An 18011-nucleotide genomic window follows, 5' to 3' on the forward strand; every position below is an offset into this window, starting at 1 on the left:
AACATTACACTTATTTTGCCTTGCTAAGGCCACAAATGAAATATAATCAGTTTTGAAACTTTTACTTACAGAAACTTTTCTTGAATGTAGAAATGAGCACACAAAACCACAATCCCCTTTTATTTAACTTTTACCCAAAATAAAGAACTTTTTGAATGAGTGGCAATATTAGTTAAATAGAAGGTAATTTCAAAAAGCTTTCAATTTTGTTACCAGATGAGAGAAGGGATACAGGGCATATCCACACTAATTGAAGTGGTATTCTTGTAAAAATGTGACTTAAAGGAAGTACATGTGACTAGGATTTTTTTCACAACTACATCATGTTAAAGGTAAATAGCTAATTTTAGGAATCCACTTGACAGTACGTAGAAATGGTCAAAATTCTGAGTAAGTACTAAATCAGTTTTCGTCAATGCTAGGTAGAACATATTTCTACAAGTCTTTTAAAAATGGAGAGATAGGTCTTCTCTCATTTTCTTTTATAGGGTACTTGGGAAATGCAGAAATGAGGTCTATGAGCACATACATTATGCTAGGGCAGACAATTAAAGGTCAAAAGATGCCTCTGTGCTCACTCATCTTGACAGAACCTACACCATTATTGCAAGAACGTGCAGCCCATTTTGCCTGAGATAAAAAAGTAATTAACTTACCACTATTACTGTTGCTCTGCAATTTCAATTTACTTTTTTCTTTGGCACTCCTGCTGAGAACCCCATTGGGTTTTAAATCTTCTTCTATTTCACCTTTTCTCTTCTGCAAGTCATTTTGCTTCTTTTTGTAAGTTGGCTTAGGTTGCCTCTTAGTCCTTTGCTCTGACTTGCTTTCACTTTCATCTGAGTCTCCACTTTCAGAGCCAGATTCGTAAGTTCTTTTGGCTTTTCTCCTAGTGACTTTATCATCTTTTATGTATTTATCAACTATCATCTTACTATCTACACTATTTTGTATGTCATTAGATGTAGAGGCTATTAAATTGACAGAACATGGCTTGATAATTTCTGATACAGAATTCCCTGAATTTTCCATTTTATTAGTATTTTTATCTTCCTCTGAGTGTCTAGTAAGCCAGGCCTTTTTCAGTTTAGTATGGTAGTTAGGTTGACTTGTCTGGGATGCTTGCCCATTTCCTACAGAGTTTGCTTTGTTTATTGTACTACAGGCTACAGTGCTATCCGAGAGAAGGGAGGCTGAAGATGTCTGATTTTTCACAGCATTAGGCTCAGTCTCACTGACATTACTACTTTTATACTGAGCTGCAGCCAATGCTGCCTTGTGCTTTTTTAAATGGATAAAATCAGTTGTGCCTGAGAACCCAGAGCTGGGCTGAACAGCACTTCCTGTCTTACTACTGGCTGGTGTAACTGGAGCTGTGGTGCTGACCCTGCATTCTTGTATCTGAGCCACTGAATGACTGACACTTTTTGAAGAGGTACATTCTAAGGATTTAGAGGCCAAAATGGTATTCGATAAAGAGTAAATTATTTCTGAACCCCCCCAGCTGGAAACACTGGTGGTAGTGGCAGCAGATGTGAATACATCCGTTTTGGTATTACACACTGTATTTACGGCAGACATGACTGAACTGGGAACACTGCCCTGTGAGACAGCCTGGACATTTTTTTCAGATTTTATGTGAGCACTGTCTGAATTCACACTTGGCAGAATGATTCTTCCAGTCTCCCCAGCTTCTGCTGGTTTGAGACAATCTGTTTGATTTGCCCCAGTTGAAGATCTTTCACTAACTCGATCTTTGGAAGCTAACTGCATTGCTGGCACACTCTCAAGTTTTGTACTAGATGGTGGACGAACAATGACAGATGCCATAGCAGCCTGTGACTTTCCACTGCTTTTCTCCACATGCCATTCAGCTTTCTCTTTGCTGAGGTTATTATTAGATTTCCACATTTCTGACAAACTCTGTTCAGAAGAACTCTTAAAATTGGCCTGAGAGTCTTTTGGCTCTGGAATTAGAGTTGGAGGCTTTTGTGATTCTTGAACTTTCCCACCAGCATTTACAGGCATCACTGGGGTTAAAGTTGGAGGGGAAAGACTACTATAGTTGCTTTCCTTTCTTTCCAGGCTGTGATGGATTGGTGGGTGAAATACTGGTGCTCTATGTAAAGCAGGCATGCTCCGGAGTGCATTTGTAGAAGAAACTGTCAAATGGGTAGGACTCCTACAATCATTTCTGAAGGTTGTTACCGAGTGAGAAGCAATTTGATGGGGAAGATGTTCTGGTATCTTGCCTACTAAACCTTCACTTTCTGGTTGGTGTTTAATTAAGGGTGGAGGCTTTGAAAGAGAGGATATAAATGAAGTCAGAGTTTGAGGATTAGCTGTTGCAGCAAGGGTATTACTCTGTTTTTCAGTGTAAATATGTGAAACCTCTTTGGATGGATAGGACCTTGGTGGTTCATTGACCACACTATTAGACAATGTAGTGAAATAGTTACTTTGGGGCAAACTCTGAGGCACTGAGTGCTTCATTTTATAAAGATCAGATACTGAACATTCTACATCCTTGTCTTGTTTGACAATGACATGGCTTTTAGGGCTAGAAGATGACAATGCTACTCTGGAATAACTATCTCTCTCACCCTCAAGCCCCTTGATTTTAGTTGTAAAGGGAGCAACATCAATACTTTCTTGAAGGATTCGACGGTGTTCCTCCTTATATTTGTGTAATCTCTCTCCAGTCTCCTGGGGTTGTCTCTGTAATTGATTCAATACAGGATCCACAAAATGTCTATGCAATAGACCATCTTTTCCAGTCTGTGACCTATTCAGATCTAGGTCATTTTTTGCTGATGTGGATGCAACAGAACGTAATGGTTCAATGAAAGCTTTCCTCTCCAGTTCTCTGTAAAGAAAATACACATAAAGGTTTCTGTAACAACTTTTTCTGGTATGATATGAAGATAGCTTCTGTGTAATATTATGAAAGGAAAACATGACTTTGCATGTACTTTAATAATACAGAGTACATTCGAAAGTATATCAAAATGGAAACAATAGTACTTACTCAAAGCCTAGTTTTAAGATGTTTCTTAACTTAAAATTATCTGTTTAGTTAGAAATCAAATTAAGAAAAACTATGAAAGACGAGGTACTCGTAAGTTTTAAGCATTGGTGAACTTACTCTTTATGGTGATCTATTAAACTTTTTGTCAATGGTGGACTGGAATGTGCTGTAATTTTAAGAGACCGATGAGGCTCTGCACTGGAAGGTCTGACAGGAATGTGACTAAGTAATCCAACACCATCTGCTGAGGTCACAGGGGTGGGCTGATGTAACCAGGGACTGGGAGAATTCTATTTAAAAAAAATATATATACATATACATATATATATATATATATATATCAGACTTCAATTACTAGAAAAAGCTAAACACAGTTATCACAGCAGGACTTTAATGTATATTTATGAAGCATAAATGACCTTTTCTAAATATATCTTACAAGAACTATTCAGACAAATAAATAACATAATTATATGGATTTTTCCATGTGATGTAGGAAAATCAACCAGTATCATCATAGTAATTTCCAAACATTTGTTATTTTTTTTATATTGAATGCAGATCTTGAAAGCATTGTCTTTTAACTTCTAAATGTACAGAACCTAGTTCATCAGATTTCCTAACATTCTAATACCATAAAAATATGTACTGCTAATACAAAAAACAGAATTTGTTATTACTGAAGTACATGTCACCAGAAATAGAATTTCTGTTGTCAAAAATAACAAACTTTTTCAATGCATCAATTTACTTAGAATTGGCAGAATATTACATTTTGAAAGCCACTTGTACTTTGTTTCCACTACAAGCTATAAGCACTGTTGGACTATTAAACTTGGAAGTGTGGAAGTACAACAAAATTAATCTTTTATATATCAATATGCTGCCTTTCTCATACTGAATATTTGGTGATACTGATCTCTATGTTGATACTTAAAACTCTCTAATTACATGGGTAAGAATTCGTTCTATACTGACATTCATACACACATACACACTGACATTCTTCCAGAACATACTTTGTGGAGTTATACTTCACTGAGATATTGGGAAAATCCCCTTTGGTTTTAACAAAGAGAGTATATTTTACATCTCAAAGTGATAATGCAAAAAGCAGTATGATATCTTAACAAAAACATGCTGCTGTAAAATTACTTGGATTAAAAATATACATTATAAAGCATAAACCTCACATAACAGAAAAAATACATATATACACATTAGACACACATGCACATATGCATAAAGATCATGCAGGTATGTTTAAAAGGCCTCAGTTTTACACTATCCAGAAATTTTAAGCTACAATCACTTATGGCAATGTTAAATTTTTGACTATAAAATACCAACAAAAATTATTTCCTAATTGTTTCTTCACTTCTACTCACAATATTAGGATTAAGAGATCTTCATTTTTGTTCAAAATGTTAAATTCACTGCTTTATAACTTTACATAACAAATGAAAATGTGATATGCTTGTTTTTAGTTTAACAAGTTTGTGACCAGTTAAGAAGACATTTTATGCCCTTATATATATATATGGAGGCTAGATTGACACAACTGAGAGAAAAATACTACCCAAGCCACTTCTAACAGTTACTTAGACTGATTTTTCAGGGTTGGGAAATTATGGAAGACTCAAAACGATTTGCCAGCTCTCAGTTCCCATGTGTTCTAGTCTGTCTTTGTCCAGTATCAGCTGCATCTACATTTGTGACACATGAGAGTGAACGGTCAGAGTAAAATGTGGGTGCATTAGGCACTAGGGTCACCAGGCCTGCTTTCAATAATGGTAAAGAGGATACTGTAGTAATCAGTGACTCTTCATTGACTTCAACTACTTAATTTATACATTCCAGTAAGATTCTACCTGCCACAAGTTCAATAGCACCATCAAGAATGGAAATGGGAAGCTTATGGATCAGATCAACATAAGCAAAATTCTTCTAGAATTGAGATCCTGCCAACATCAAATGTGGGGATGTTGGTGCAGAATAAATTGTGGAGTTCACTAGTGACTTCATTAAAGAAGACCAAAACTCACACAGAAATGGAGTCCAAAGGAGTTGATTATTTATTATGGGATTAAACCACAAGAAATATCCTTTAAAACTGTCAGAACTCTAACTGCTAGCTGATGTCCCTTTACCAACAAGGTAAACAATCACAACTTAGGAATCAAGGAAGGACTTACTACCATAATCTAGGTCACCACTGCTACCCAGAATATAACAATTCCTCTGACAGACTTGGCATGAGGAACACCACCCTTGCATTTATTACCAAGGCTCTACATAAGCAGTATTATCCCTAAGTGAGAAGCTCACTAGCATTACCTTCCAAATCGTCACGCTCTCTTGCCTAACTTGTGAAAGATGTCAAAAATACAGAAGTTCATTGCAGCACTATCCATTATAGTCAAGGGGTAGAAGTTACCCATAAGTCCACTGACAAATGCATAGAGAAAATGTGGAATATGCATATAATGGAATATTACACAGCTTAAAAAAAAGAAAATCATGTTACATGCTACAACATGGATGAACTTCAAAGATATGCTACATGAAAGAAGCCACAAGAAGACAAATACTGTATGACTGCATCAAATGGAGTATCTAAAGCGGTCAGAATCCTAGAAACAAAGTAGAAAAGTGGTTGGCCAAAGAATAGGGGGAAGAGGAAAGGGAATGAGTGTTTAATGGGTATAAAGTTTCAGTTTTGCAAGATGAAAATGTTCTAGAGATCTGTTGCACAACAATGTGAATAAAGTTAACACTATTGAACTGTACACTTAAAAATGATTAGGATGGTAAACTTAATGTTAATTGATTTTAATCAATCAATCCATCAATCAATCAAGTTTTAGAAATATTCTGGGGAGACAGCTGAAGAGCAACTTGAGCTGCACCAAGGACAAGGACTAAGTTGTCTGGTGGAGTTTAAGACACCCATTCTCATTCTTTTTGATACTGTGGATGGTAATGCCCTCAACAATCACTTCTTAGCATGAAAATAAATGTGGCTAGAGAAACCACATTCGCCCATGAGGGAATAGGAGCTCTCTATACCACCACCTTCAGCAAAACTCCTCACATTTGATGTTGGCAGGACTTCAGTCCCAACTTTACTCCCAAATACCAGAAAGTCTCCAACTTAGGCACCCTTCCGAGAATAAGAGCCTCAGAGAGTCACAGCCTGTAACATACCATCAATATTATATCTAGCTGGGAAACATAAAAATTTGTCTTGAGAATAATTTAAGATATATATCCAATTTATATATAATTTATATATATATATATTTATATATATGCTTATATAATTTATTTATATCCAATTTATATATATATATAATTTACATATAACTTTACATAAATTTTAATCCACAAATTGTACTTGTAATTTAGCTGAGCATAATTATAGATATGTACCATAATAAGTTATCAAGACATTCATTCTTCATAATAGATATGTCAGAACCAATCTAAAAGTTTTACTTCTTTAAATTGGCTTTTAAAAGTATGTAGGCTTTTCTGAGATATCAGCTTCCATGGTTCCAAAGTTACTAAGTATCAAAAGTTTAACTATGATTGGAAAAATTAGTGCTTGAAAGGTTCTAACATATTTTATAATAAGACAAAAAATTAATGGGATATTGGAAACGCACTTGTATACATGTTGATTAATACACATACATTGATGTGTGCCAAACCACAATGTAACTTACCCTCCTTAAAGAAGATTCAGCATTAACTGCATTTTCTGGGTGAACCCACTTAGAGGAAGGTAGACCAAGTCCTGAGTATGCATGTGTTCCATTTGGATATTGCCAAATAATTGGATAAAGTCCAAGCTGATTATATGAAGCAGAAGGATGGGCTTGTCCAAGAAGATGAGGGGACTGATGCTGTAATAACTGTTGCTGTTGCTGGTGTGCTAATGCTAAGTGGCTCAAGCTGCTGGCGTGAGCAGTCTCTAGTCGTGGGTGGCCACCAAGTAAGGAGGCAGCAGGCACTCCAGGTAACACAGTAGGAAGTAAATGAGGGTGATGAACAGAATGGTGTGGACCACTAGTCAGAGGGTGAGTGTTAATGGTAGGTATTGGAGTTTGACTAGATGATCCCGCAAGTAAGTGAGGTGCAGGAGTTAAGGCAGGGTGATGGGTACCTGGATTTAAACAGGTTCTATGGGATGAAGAATGAAGAGGAAAGGGATGCTGGTTTAAGAAAGGTGAAATGTGATTAGTTCCTGTTTCTGACCCAACAAGTGCAGGATCTCTGTAAACTGTGAAATGCTCATTTTTATCAATGATAAGAGGGCTCTTTGTAGCTTCTAAGGTACTGCCTCGAGTAGGAACTGAATGAAAATTGCATCTTGATAACTCATGTTCTATCTTGTTTGCCAGTCTTCTCTCACCAGCAGCTTGGCTGTTCACATAATTGGCCTTAGACTTTACAGAATCAGGAGAATGGGTAATTTTAGGTTTAAGAACTTCAGGTGAGGGATTTGATTTTGTCTTGTGAATATCTACTGAAGTATTAAGTTTAGATTTTACTGTCTCTGGGGGTGGGCTTCGCTTATGCAGCTTATCTTCTGTGACAGAAACTGCACTCAGAGAAGACATATAAGAGACATACTGGTTTTTCTCTTTTTCCATATTCAGGTGATCATTTCCTGAGGAAGCACTCCTAACATTTGATTGGGTTAAATCTACTTTAACTACATCACTGACCCAGCTCTGGTCGGAATCTTGTTTTGCTGTTTCCAAGTATTTTGCATTTGCAATAGAATGTTTTGAATCACTAACATTAGGATCCATTTTCTGAAGTGTTTGAAGGCCAAAGGTACTGGAGGTTTCCTGAGCCACCTTTTCTGAATTAGTGTCATTCGTAATATCAATAACACATTTTGGTGTGGGTGGTCTGGACACAAATTTCTCCTTTGGTAATGATTCCACTGTATGTGTTTTTTCCATATTGCATTCTTGAAGAAGTAAATCGTTAGGATTATGATCAGAAAGTGTGGCCTGCTCTGATGAACGAATAATCATTGTGTCTTGAAGCTGAGTGTCAACAGACTTCTGCTTCTCTGCTTCTTCATGTTTTTTATCTTCCTGTATTTGATCCCAGGGAGGCTGGCTGTCTATTATTAGTGCCTCTTCTCCTACCTTCTCATTATTCTGGGATTTTCCTTCTTCTCCATTTACCTTTGAAGTGTTTTTATTTTTCAACTCATTCTCTGGCTTCTGCTCTGAGGAATTGTTTATTATTCTCTTATTTGAATTTTCTGAGTCACTGCTCTCAGAAAAGTCTGAAACATTGTCGGTTCGTAGTCTTTTCATATTTAGTTTCTTTTCATCTTCCTCAGGTTTCCTTCTTTTATTCATCAACTGTTTGTTTTTCCCTTTAGCATTTTCTGTAAGATAAAAAAAGGAACAGTTTTATTTTGCATAACTAAAATATTAAATAAGTACCTTTTAAGTGTATTTTTGTTTTATTTGTTCTCATTCCCTTAAAAAAATTGAGTCCTACCTCCTCGTGCTATATACTCATACTTTTCCTCCTTCATTTTCTCTTCATCTGGTATACTGCTATCTGAGCCCTTCCTCTTACTTGGACGAATATTTCTTTGTTGCTGTTGCTGGTGTGTATTCTGTTTTGGTACAGCAGCTTGGGAGTTCATTGCTGGTCTGGGACTATTTGCTTGGGCACGTGTATAATGACCCTAAAAATAACCGATTGAACAATGATTATTTATTACCTGATCCTAAGTAATCTAAGGAAAAATATGTATATAATAATACATCATTAACAACATACATACGTGAACAGCGTTGCTATTTTGACTGGCGCGAGACCTTCGCCGTGATGTGATGCCAATATTTTCACCTTTTAACAAAGAGTGAACAACATCATCTAGAAAGGTCATTTGAACCATAGAAGGATCGACATTCTGTGGTTCTAGTACCTAATCCACAACACAAAACAAGAACAAAAATTAAATCCAATCAGCTAGTCGATATAATATTAGGTATAACTACTGAGTAGAAAATGTTTAAAAATCAGTTTGGGATACTTAATTCATAAGATACTGTCAGACTTGCAATAAATCAGTTTTAGTCATCAAACATAATATTAGCTTGTTTAACATTCTGAAACCTACTGTTTCTTCTGCTAACCAAAAATGTAAAAGCAAATATATTTATTGCAAGTATATCTTAAAAAAAGCAAGGCTAAGAATCAATTAGGAGTATAATGCCAAGTCATAAACTGTATTTTAAAAATAGGAATTTCTAGGGGCGCCTGGATAGCTCAGTTGGTTGGACATCTGCCTCTTGGTTTCATCTCAGGTCACCATCTCATGGTTTTATGGGTTCAAGCCCTGCACTGGGCTCTGTGCTGTCAGCGCGGAGCCTGCTTAGAGTTTCTCTCCCTCTTTCTCTACCCCTCCCCCACTCCCTCTGTTGCTCTCAAAATAAATAAATAAACTTTTAAAAAATTTAAAAGTTAAGGGGTACCTGAGTGGCTCAATCGGTTAAGCGTCTGACTTCAGCTCAGCTCATGATCTCAGTCTGTGAGTTTGAGCCTCACATCGGGCTCTGCACTGACAGCTAGGAGCCTAGAGCCTGCTTCAGATTCTGTGTCTCCCCTTCTCTCTGCCCCTCCCCTGCTCGCGCTCTCTTTCTCTCAAAAATAAATAAACATTAAAATAAATTTTTTTAATGAAAAAAAAAGGCATTTCCAAAAAGCAGCTATAAAATAAAACTAGGAAAGTAGAACTTAAGAAGAAAATGACAAAAATTGTGTAAATGAATACAAATGGTAATAATTTTTTAAAAAGACATGCTAAAGAATAACTATTTTAAAAACTAAAGGCAATTCTATGTCCCATTAAGAAATGAAAGTTTGCCATCATTTTAGGAAAAACAAATAAATACAATTAACCAATATAATTTATTCAGCAATTTGGCTAAAATTTTAAGCAAAGCATTTGAACTGTTTCTAAAGGGGTACCCAATTATTCAGAAACCCTCCACAATCCACTCAGGTTGCAAGGTGTAAATATTTTTTTTTTTTTAGCTACAGCTTTGAAAGATTTGAAATCAAGACTTTCAGACTGTTCTTTAAAACTTCATTATGAGGGGTGCCTGGGTGGCTCAGTCGGTTAAGCGTCCGACTTTGGCTCAGGTCATGATCTCGCGGTCCGTGGGTTTGAGCCCCGCGTCAGGCTCCGTGCTGACAGCTCAGAGCCTGGAACCTGCTTCTGTTTCTATGTCTCCCTCTCTCTCTGCCCATCTCCCGCTCGCACTGTCTCTCTCTCTCTTTTAAAAATAAATAAACATTAAAAAAATAATAAGATAAAAAAATTTTAAAAACTTCATATGAAATTTATATCCTTAATACTTAAGGGAGCATACCAACTATGAAACTTGACTTGAAAAGAACTACAATGGTGTGCATTAGTTTTCATTAGTGAAAAGCAATCATTTGGGAAATACATTTATTACTGGAGATAGAAAAACAGATTTTAAGAAAGAAAATATTAGCTGATGAAAGGATTTAAAAAAAAAAAAGAATACTCAAAAGAGTTTGATGCTTCTATTTCAGAGACTTATTTGATCAGTGTTGAAATAAATTTGGTATCACTATCTCACTATGACCTAAAGTGACCTCTAATAAATATCAGATACACTTAAACTTATTAGAAGTATATTACTACAGAAAAAACTTAAGAGATGAAAATTATTTACTGCAAACTTATTGAACCATTTTTTGGGAGGCATGGACTATCTGAATTGTAAGTATCTCTCTTCGAAAGTATTATTAACTGGACTAGTTACCTGATCATTCATAACGATCATGGTGCGAGTGAAGAGATCATGATGAGTAATTATGCCAGTAAACCACTGGGTGGCAGAGTCTTGTCTATATACTCTCACTCTGTATCCATTTAATGAATAAGGACCTTAAAAAAACACACACACACAAGAAATAGGGGTATCTTAAATGGAGACATTTTCATTGAAGAATACCTTTTAGGAGAAACAGGAGCTTTGTGATAGATGAGTAATATTTTCAAATATTGGTTTTTTAAAAATGTATTAGAAGTGACTACATATACCTTAGCGCCAGATCACTGTGAAGTTATCATTAAACACACTCTGCTACACATATATGTTCTAACACAATGGAAATAAAATACTTAAAGTATTTTGGCATCATGAGTTAATAAAAGGACAATATAAAATGTAAAGTTATAGTCGACTAGAAAGTCATAAGGCTACAAAGCTACTTAATAGGTGTGTGGGGTACAGGACTACGTGGCTGAAATGAAAAGGTAATTTGGGATTCCATTATCTTGAGTTTTCTAGTTGCCAAAACTCTACATAACAACTACAAATTTTAATTCTTCTGTTGACAGCTAGAAAAAGCTGCCAAAGTCTTGCAACATATAGAGATTATTAAGTGAATTATAAATATGGCACTAAAAGGCATTCTAAATAAAGAACTATGGTGTACTTTTAGATTAAACTCACTTTTTAAAGGGAAGGATTAAATAATAATAATATATATCTGCATATATTCACATTTACCTATTAAAACAAAAGTCAGTCCACAGAAGAGAATAATGGGAGATAAAAATTTCCTCAATTCAGGTACTAAAATGGTATCAAATATTTAAAAGTTTAACAAGAACTGTGAGGGATCAGATGGAAACTGATACACCTTGATGACAGCATTATACATGGACAATTTACAAACGCTTTCAAAATGTTTAAGTGCTTAATCTTCTTTAATTCTCATTATTTTGCCTCTTATAAAAATTAAGAATATGAAGTTGACAGGTCAAATAAAACTTTTAGGTGAGAGATCTAGGAATGAATTGATTTTTAATTCCTGGGCATACAGTTATAAGCCATTTAACATATCAATTAATGGTTTAATATTTATTTGCCAGTTTCAAAACAAAACTATGCTAATGTTGGCCTGAAATATAAGTCAATTAACAAATGTATAGAAAATGTTCCACTTGACCTATAAATTAAATATATTTGGAGCCATGATAATCGATTATACAAACTCTAGTCTTTTCTAACTGTGGAAGAATAAGACTCTAAGAATGTAATATAGCAACAGCTTACAGAATAAGTATGATCAATTTTCAATTTCTATTAGCACAATTTTCAATTTTTAACTGTCTTATTCCTACCACAAAACACAATTTAGAGTCTGCCTCAAATAATTCTGCTTAGGTTGAACAGGGACTATACTGCCTCAATTTTTCACCTCTATAAATAGGGTAAGAAAACAAAAGTTGCTAAAATATATTAGCCTGGCATCTTCAATAAATTGCAAGGAAAAGAGGAAAAGAGATCGGACACATCAACCCATTAAATTGTGGACATTTTTTGGATCCCCTGATTTAAAATACATAAATAAATAAAATAACAATAAAAATCAATCAAACCTGTTAAAAGTCATTTGAGACATTTACGAAATAAGTGAAAATTTGAACTTGAGTATCCAGTATTTAATATTAAAAAACTATTAATTTGGGGGGGGCATAATAATGGTATGCTGGCTTTGTTTAAAAAATTCGGCGATGACTGAATTTGATGGAAGGAAACAGGAGCGTGGATGGGGCAGGACCAACCAAGGTTTTATAGCTGTTAGGGCTGGAAGATAGGCACATGGAAGTTGGCTGAAATATACTATTTCTATGCATTTTTCATATTCTCTATAGTAAGTTTTAAAGAATATTTAGCCTAAGAAGAATTTAATACATAGATGATCTGCTCTATAAGTACCCATACAAAGCAGAGTAGCCACACCTTAGAGATGATCTCTATTATAACTGAAGTTAAATGACATGGAAGTTGAGGGTTGAGATAAATATGGGTATTTAAAGACAAAATTGCTTTTTAAAACCATTCAACAAAATATCAATACTTCATGCCATACTGTCCTAGTTTTAATTCAATGTCACAAAAAGCTTATATGATTTTACAAATAGAAAAATAAATCACTAAGAATTATAAAACCCCACTGGTTTGAAAGTCACATGTTATAGACAAATTTATAACTTACTAAAAAAAGAAACAAAACTAAAACTAGTATGATGGTCACTGCTGAGGAAAGTGAACTGAAATAGGCCACTTTTATCAGATACTAACAGCATTCTTCAAAGGAAATCATTTGTGGCTTTGGGCAATCCTTTACTCAAACAATGCTTCCTTCTCCAGGAAGGACACACCTAACTGTATTCTGTAATATGGAAATTTTCCTATCAACAAACACCTGTGTGGTTATAATTTCATGCCAGTCATTTAACTCAGATGAGCTAGTAAGCTGGTGAAGTTATGAGCTTTCTACTGAAATTATGATTTTTGCTATTTTCCCTCGACTGGACAGAACTCAAAATATTAAACTAGGGCTTCTATTTATATTGCATGTAATTGAACAACCAAAACCGAACATGAAAAACTGCCCAGTTCCAAAAAAAATTAATGCAGAACTTCAAAATAGTTACCTTGCATAAAAATCTCCTGAACCTTTTGTTCCTTTACCCAGACTTTCACTTCTTCCTGAAGTTGCGGGTTGTCCCTGAGAACTGGGTTTAGGCTGTCTATGTCGTCCTAGAATTACAGATTAAAAGAAAGGTCCATGTTACGCTGTCCTAACGTTAATATTACGAACTCTCCTTCCTATATTTTCTAAGGATTGAAGAAAATTCCTTCATCTAAATGTATGTAAAAACACAAATTCATAAGTTATAGTGCATTAGCAATTACATAACAGCAGAGCATAAGAAATTAACCTATGTAAGATTTGATCCTTGACAACAATCCTAGACAAAATTTGAAACTTACTAATGTGTTTTCTAACTTTAAGTGTGGCCTTAGATAAGTCACATTTTTAAGGGTTTCAGGATGAGAAGCAATATACAAACCAAATAGCATCAGGTCATCTAAGGCTGGTAGCAAAAGAATCGAGTTGAATATTTTAGTGACAATACATATATACATAGATGAATTACCCTCTTCCCATAATGCCTAAAATGTTTTAAACTACAAAAGTCATTATCCACTCTCTTGATTTAAATGCCATCAAATTCAGTTCTACTCAAACTCATCTGACCAGTAACTTCACCGCTAAAAGTTTTATTTTTTCAACCCAGTGTCAAAGCATCCAGGCAATTAAAATTACATTATTGATGGTATTATCCTCATAACAGGGTGGATCTAGACACAGAAACAACCGGTTCTCTCTCCTTGGAGATGTGAATCACACAGTCACATGGTTTCCCACAATCTGTTGGTCCCCCGCTGGACTCTTTGACATTCTGTTCTCTCTCTCTCAAAGCACCTCTGCTGCTCCTGCATTTGAGGTCAGCGGCAGGAGCCCTAGAGTAGAGCTGGGAAGAACAACAAAGCAGCACTGTCAATTGGCGGCCCTTATAAAAGTGGACTGGCAGATCATGGAAACCAGTGAACAGAAGGGAGCAGAGTGAAGGGAATTCTATCTGGTGAATAAAAATAATGTGGCAATTTTGAAAAGTCAAAAAGTAGCTGAAGAGTACAAAGAAGGACCCCTAATCAAGCAGGTCATACTTCAGTCTTCTAAAGTTTATCTAAATAAAGCTTTTTCTTCTCATCTCATGACCTTAAGGGGCTATCATGTATGTATTTTTGCAATAATAGTGTGGCAAATACTCTGATATTTCATTTATACCTAGTGAATACCAACCAAGAGGAAGAAATACAGGCCTTCAAAGTTATCAACTATATTCCTTCGCAAATAAACTGAAATGCTACTTTACAGAAGGAAATACTAGAGTGGAAAAGTATCATACAAAATGTAGATAAAATCTGTCATTTTGGGGGAGGGGGTGGAATGTCCATGACAGGTCTTCTTTTTTGTAAAGAAACTTTCTAGCAATCCCTTTTTTCCACACTCCTTTAATAATACACTGCACACTTACCCTCTTTATTTTAGGAACAGAAAATACCATGGAAAAGTTCAGACTCTAAACCTCTTGATGCACACCAGGTGACAGTCTATTCTATGACAACAAAACAAAGGAAACATTCTATCTCCCAAGGAAAACCATTACCATTTCCAGATAGCTCTGACAACTATCAAGTTCTTTCAGTCTTCCTTACTTTAACTTCCACACACAGATCCAAGCTTAACTCTTCGAAGTCAACAAACAAGTCTAATCACTTCCCTACCTTATAGTTCTTCAAACATGTGCATTCTGGTTTTGTTTCCACAGCTATGAATCTTCTCTAAACACCTGTCTTTATTATAACCACTCTTCCCTTATTCTAGACATTTAATTGGAAAAAAGATGGGCACTTGTCTAGAAAAACACTACACAATCACCTGGGTGTCACTGCTGACTTCTTCTTTTTTAATTTTTAATGTTTATTTATTTTTGAGACAGAGCAAGAGACAGAGTGCAAGCAGGGGAGGTTCAGACAGAAGGAGACACAGAATCTGAAGCAGGCTCCAGGCTCTGAGCTGTCAGCACGGAGCCTGACGTGGGGCTTGAACTCATGAACCGTAAGATCTTGACCTGAGCCGAAGTCAGACGCGTAACCAACTGAGCCACTCAGATGCCCCACTGCTGACTTATTTTAAGTTTACTATGGTCTACTACTTCCAATCTTTCATACTTTGGGGTAGAAGGGGTATAAACTGCTGTTAAAGCAACACTGGCAATACTTCACAGACAGTCATGGGTATGGTCTAAAAAACCAGTTTCCTGTATTGAAACTTCACGGTTTTGGGCGCTGGGGTGGCTTAGTCAGTTAAGCATCTGACTTCAGCTTAGGTGATGATCTCACAGTTCATGAGTTTCAGCCCCATGTTGGGCTCTGTGCTGACAGCTCAGAACCTGAAGACTGCTAAGGATTCTGTGTCTCCCTCTCTTTCTCTCTCTCAAAAATAAGTAAATAAACATTTAAAAAGAAAAGAGGGGTGCCTGGGTGGCTCTGTCGGTTGAGCATCTGACTTTGGCTCAGGTCATGATCTCGCAGTTTGTGAGTTCGAGCGCCCTCACCCCACCCAGTCAGGCTCTGTGCTGACAGCTTAGAGCCTCAAGCCTGCTTCCGATTCTGTGTCTCCCTCTCTCTCTGTCCTTCCTTCCCCTGCTCATGCTGTCTCTCTCTCTCTCTTTCAAAAATAAAGAAACAGTTAAAAAAAAAAAAAAAAAAAGAAACCCATGAAACTTCACAGTTTAAAACTACTAGGCGTAGGGGGGCCAGGCTGGCTCAGTCAGTACAGCATGTGACTCTTGATCTCAGGGTCATGAGTTCAAGCCCCACATTAGGTGTAGAGTTTACTTAAAAAAAAAACAAAAAACAAAAAACAAAACAAAACAAAAAACACCTACTGGGATATATAATTTGCTCAACATTTATTTATATTTTATTTAAAACATTAAGATAACAGGCTATATTTCCAGGATCATTAAACATACAAATATCTCCTCAACAATGACCCATTTCTAGTGAGAAAAACACACCATTAAAAACTGATAAGTTGAATCTATTTACTGAAATGACCTTATAGATCTAATTTCTATGGACCAATTTCCTCATCTATAAAGCAGTCACTAATATCTGCCTCTTTCCATCTTAATGAATGTGTTTTTACAATAAGATTTTTTAAAAAATAACTACAATTAGCTTTCTTAAGACATCTAATTCTTAATTATCCATGGTATTGGATGACATGTATTACTAAATTAGTTAAAATCCAAGAAAATTATCCCAACATACTGTCCAGTTATGACAGTCCTACTGTTGCTGGAGTACTCCTTTTTGAATTGTGCTAAGTTACAGGTATTTCTATTGTAGTCATCATTCCCATTTTAAAGGATAAAGGATCAAATCTTACAAGAGCCACTACCAGGTAGCCAAACAAGGTGTTTTTTTTTTTTCCATTTACTGACTTGAACAATTTTGTGAAAGTGCTAAAAATCAGATACAGTCTATAAGGCAAACTCGCAGAGAACTGAAACTAAGGATCTGTAATTAGTATTAATTATTAATATGATTATTCAGAATCTTTTGGAATACAACTGATTAATAAAGAACTTCAGCTGTGCCCTGAGTTGGTATGAGATTTTAAAAAATTACACAGTACTTCACTTTTTAGTAATTAAGTTACCTATACACATAATTTTTATATTGACTAACTAAAATAATATGTATTCTTTAATTTCCCCAAAACAAATCACCCAGAGAGTGAAGCAACAGCACCCTCTGTGAATCTCCTCTCCTCCATAAATTCTATCCAATATATTATTCTACGAATTATAACCTCCAGCAAATGACTTAACCAGGTCAACAAGATTTGTTTTAACTAGAAGCTTATATAGAAAACATAGGAAAGTTCTAAACAATGCCTTAAGTGATTAGGTTCTGGACCTTTACGGTTCACTTGTGTGCTGTTCCTCTGTTTGCAAACAGAGCAGAAGCTTGCTCTAATTAAACATCAGTGGGGTACCTTACTATAAATAACAACAGCTAACATGATTGCATGTTTACCATGGCAGATACCATGCTACCATACTAGGTGCTTTCCATACAAATCAACTTTTACAACACTTTTCTGAGGTCTAAATTATTATGCCCATTTACATGTTATATACCCAGAGAGGTCCATGGTCATATAATCAGGATATAATGGAGAGATATAGCATTTTAATCTACTTCTGTAAGTCTAGAGAGCTCAGGCTCTTTTCACCTACTCTTTCTCCCCTGAGTTAGTACAATGAAAAGGAATGAATAAGACTGTTTACTATAACTGCGTTTCAAAATTTGACATATTTCTTCACATTATATGTAAGAAGTAAAACGCAACTTTATCTTATGAAGTCAGAAACAGTCAGGTGGAAGTTATCTTTCTGTAACCCCCCTCAAATTAGTTATGTGAAATTCATAGGTAGCAACAGTCTAACACTTATCTAAGA

General features: G+C 35.6%; 1 protein-coding gene across 10 annotated transcripts in view; it reads right to left on the reverse strand.

Annotated features, from left to right (window-relative positions):
- The window catches only part of JMJD1C (jumonji domain containing 1C), a 265419-nt gene that overhangs the window by 31811 nt on the left and 215597 nt on the right, over positions 1-18011 (reverse strand). For 4 of the 10 annotated variants that reach the window (XM_053207206.1, XM_027062097.2, XM_053207200.1 and 1 more), the window contains 7 exons: positions 13560-13665; positions 10870-10994; positions 8853-8996; positions 8561-8753; positions 6757-8444; positions 3146-3318; positions 657-2866 (listed from right to left, as the gene is read on the reverse strand). In XM_053207206.1, the coding sequence (XP_053063181.1) occupies positions 657-2866; positions 3146-3318; positions 6757-8444; positions 8561-8753; positions 8853-8996; positions 10870-10994; positions 13560-13665 (4639 nt within the window). Of the gene's footprint in view, positions 1-656; positions 2867-3145; positions 3319-6756; positions 8445-8560; positions 8754-8848; positions 8997-10869; positions 10995-13559; positions 13666-18011 lie in introns of those variants that run through there. The other 6 variants (XM_053207199.1, XM_053207202.1, XM_053207198.1 and 3 more) reach the window with 5 other exon arrangements.

This window comes from Acinonyx jubatus, chromosome D2 (genome assembly GCF_027475565.1).
Source record: "Acinonyx jubatus isolate Ajub_Pintada_27869175 chromosome D2, VMU_Ajub_asm_v1.0, whole genome shotgun sequence".
Taxonomy (NCBI): domain Eukaryota; kingdom Metazoa; phylum Chordata; class Mammalia; order Carnivora; family Felidae; genus Acinonyx; species Acinonyx jubatus.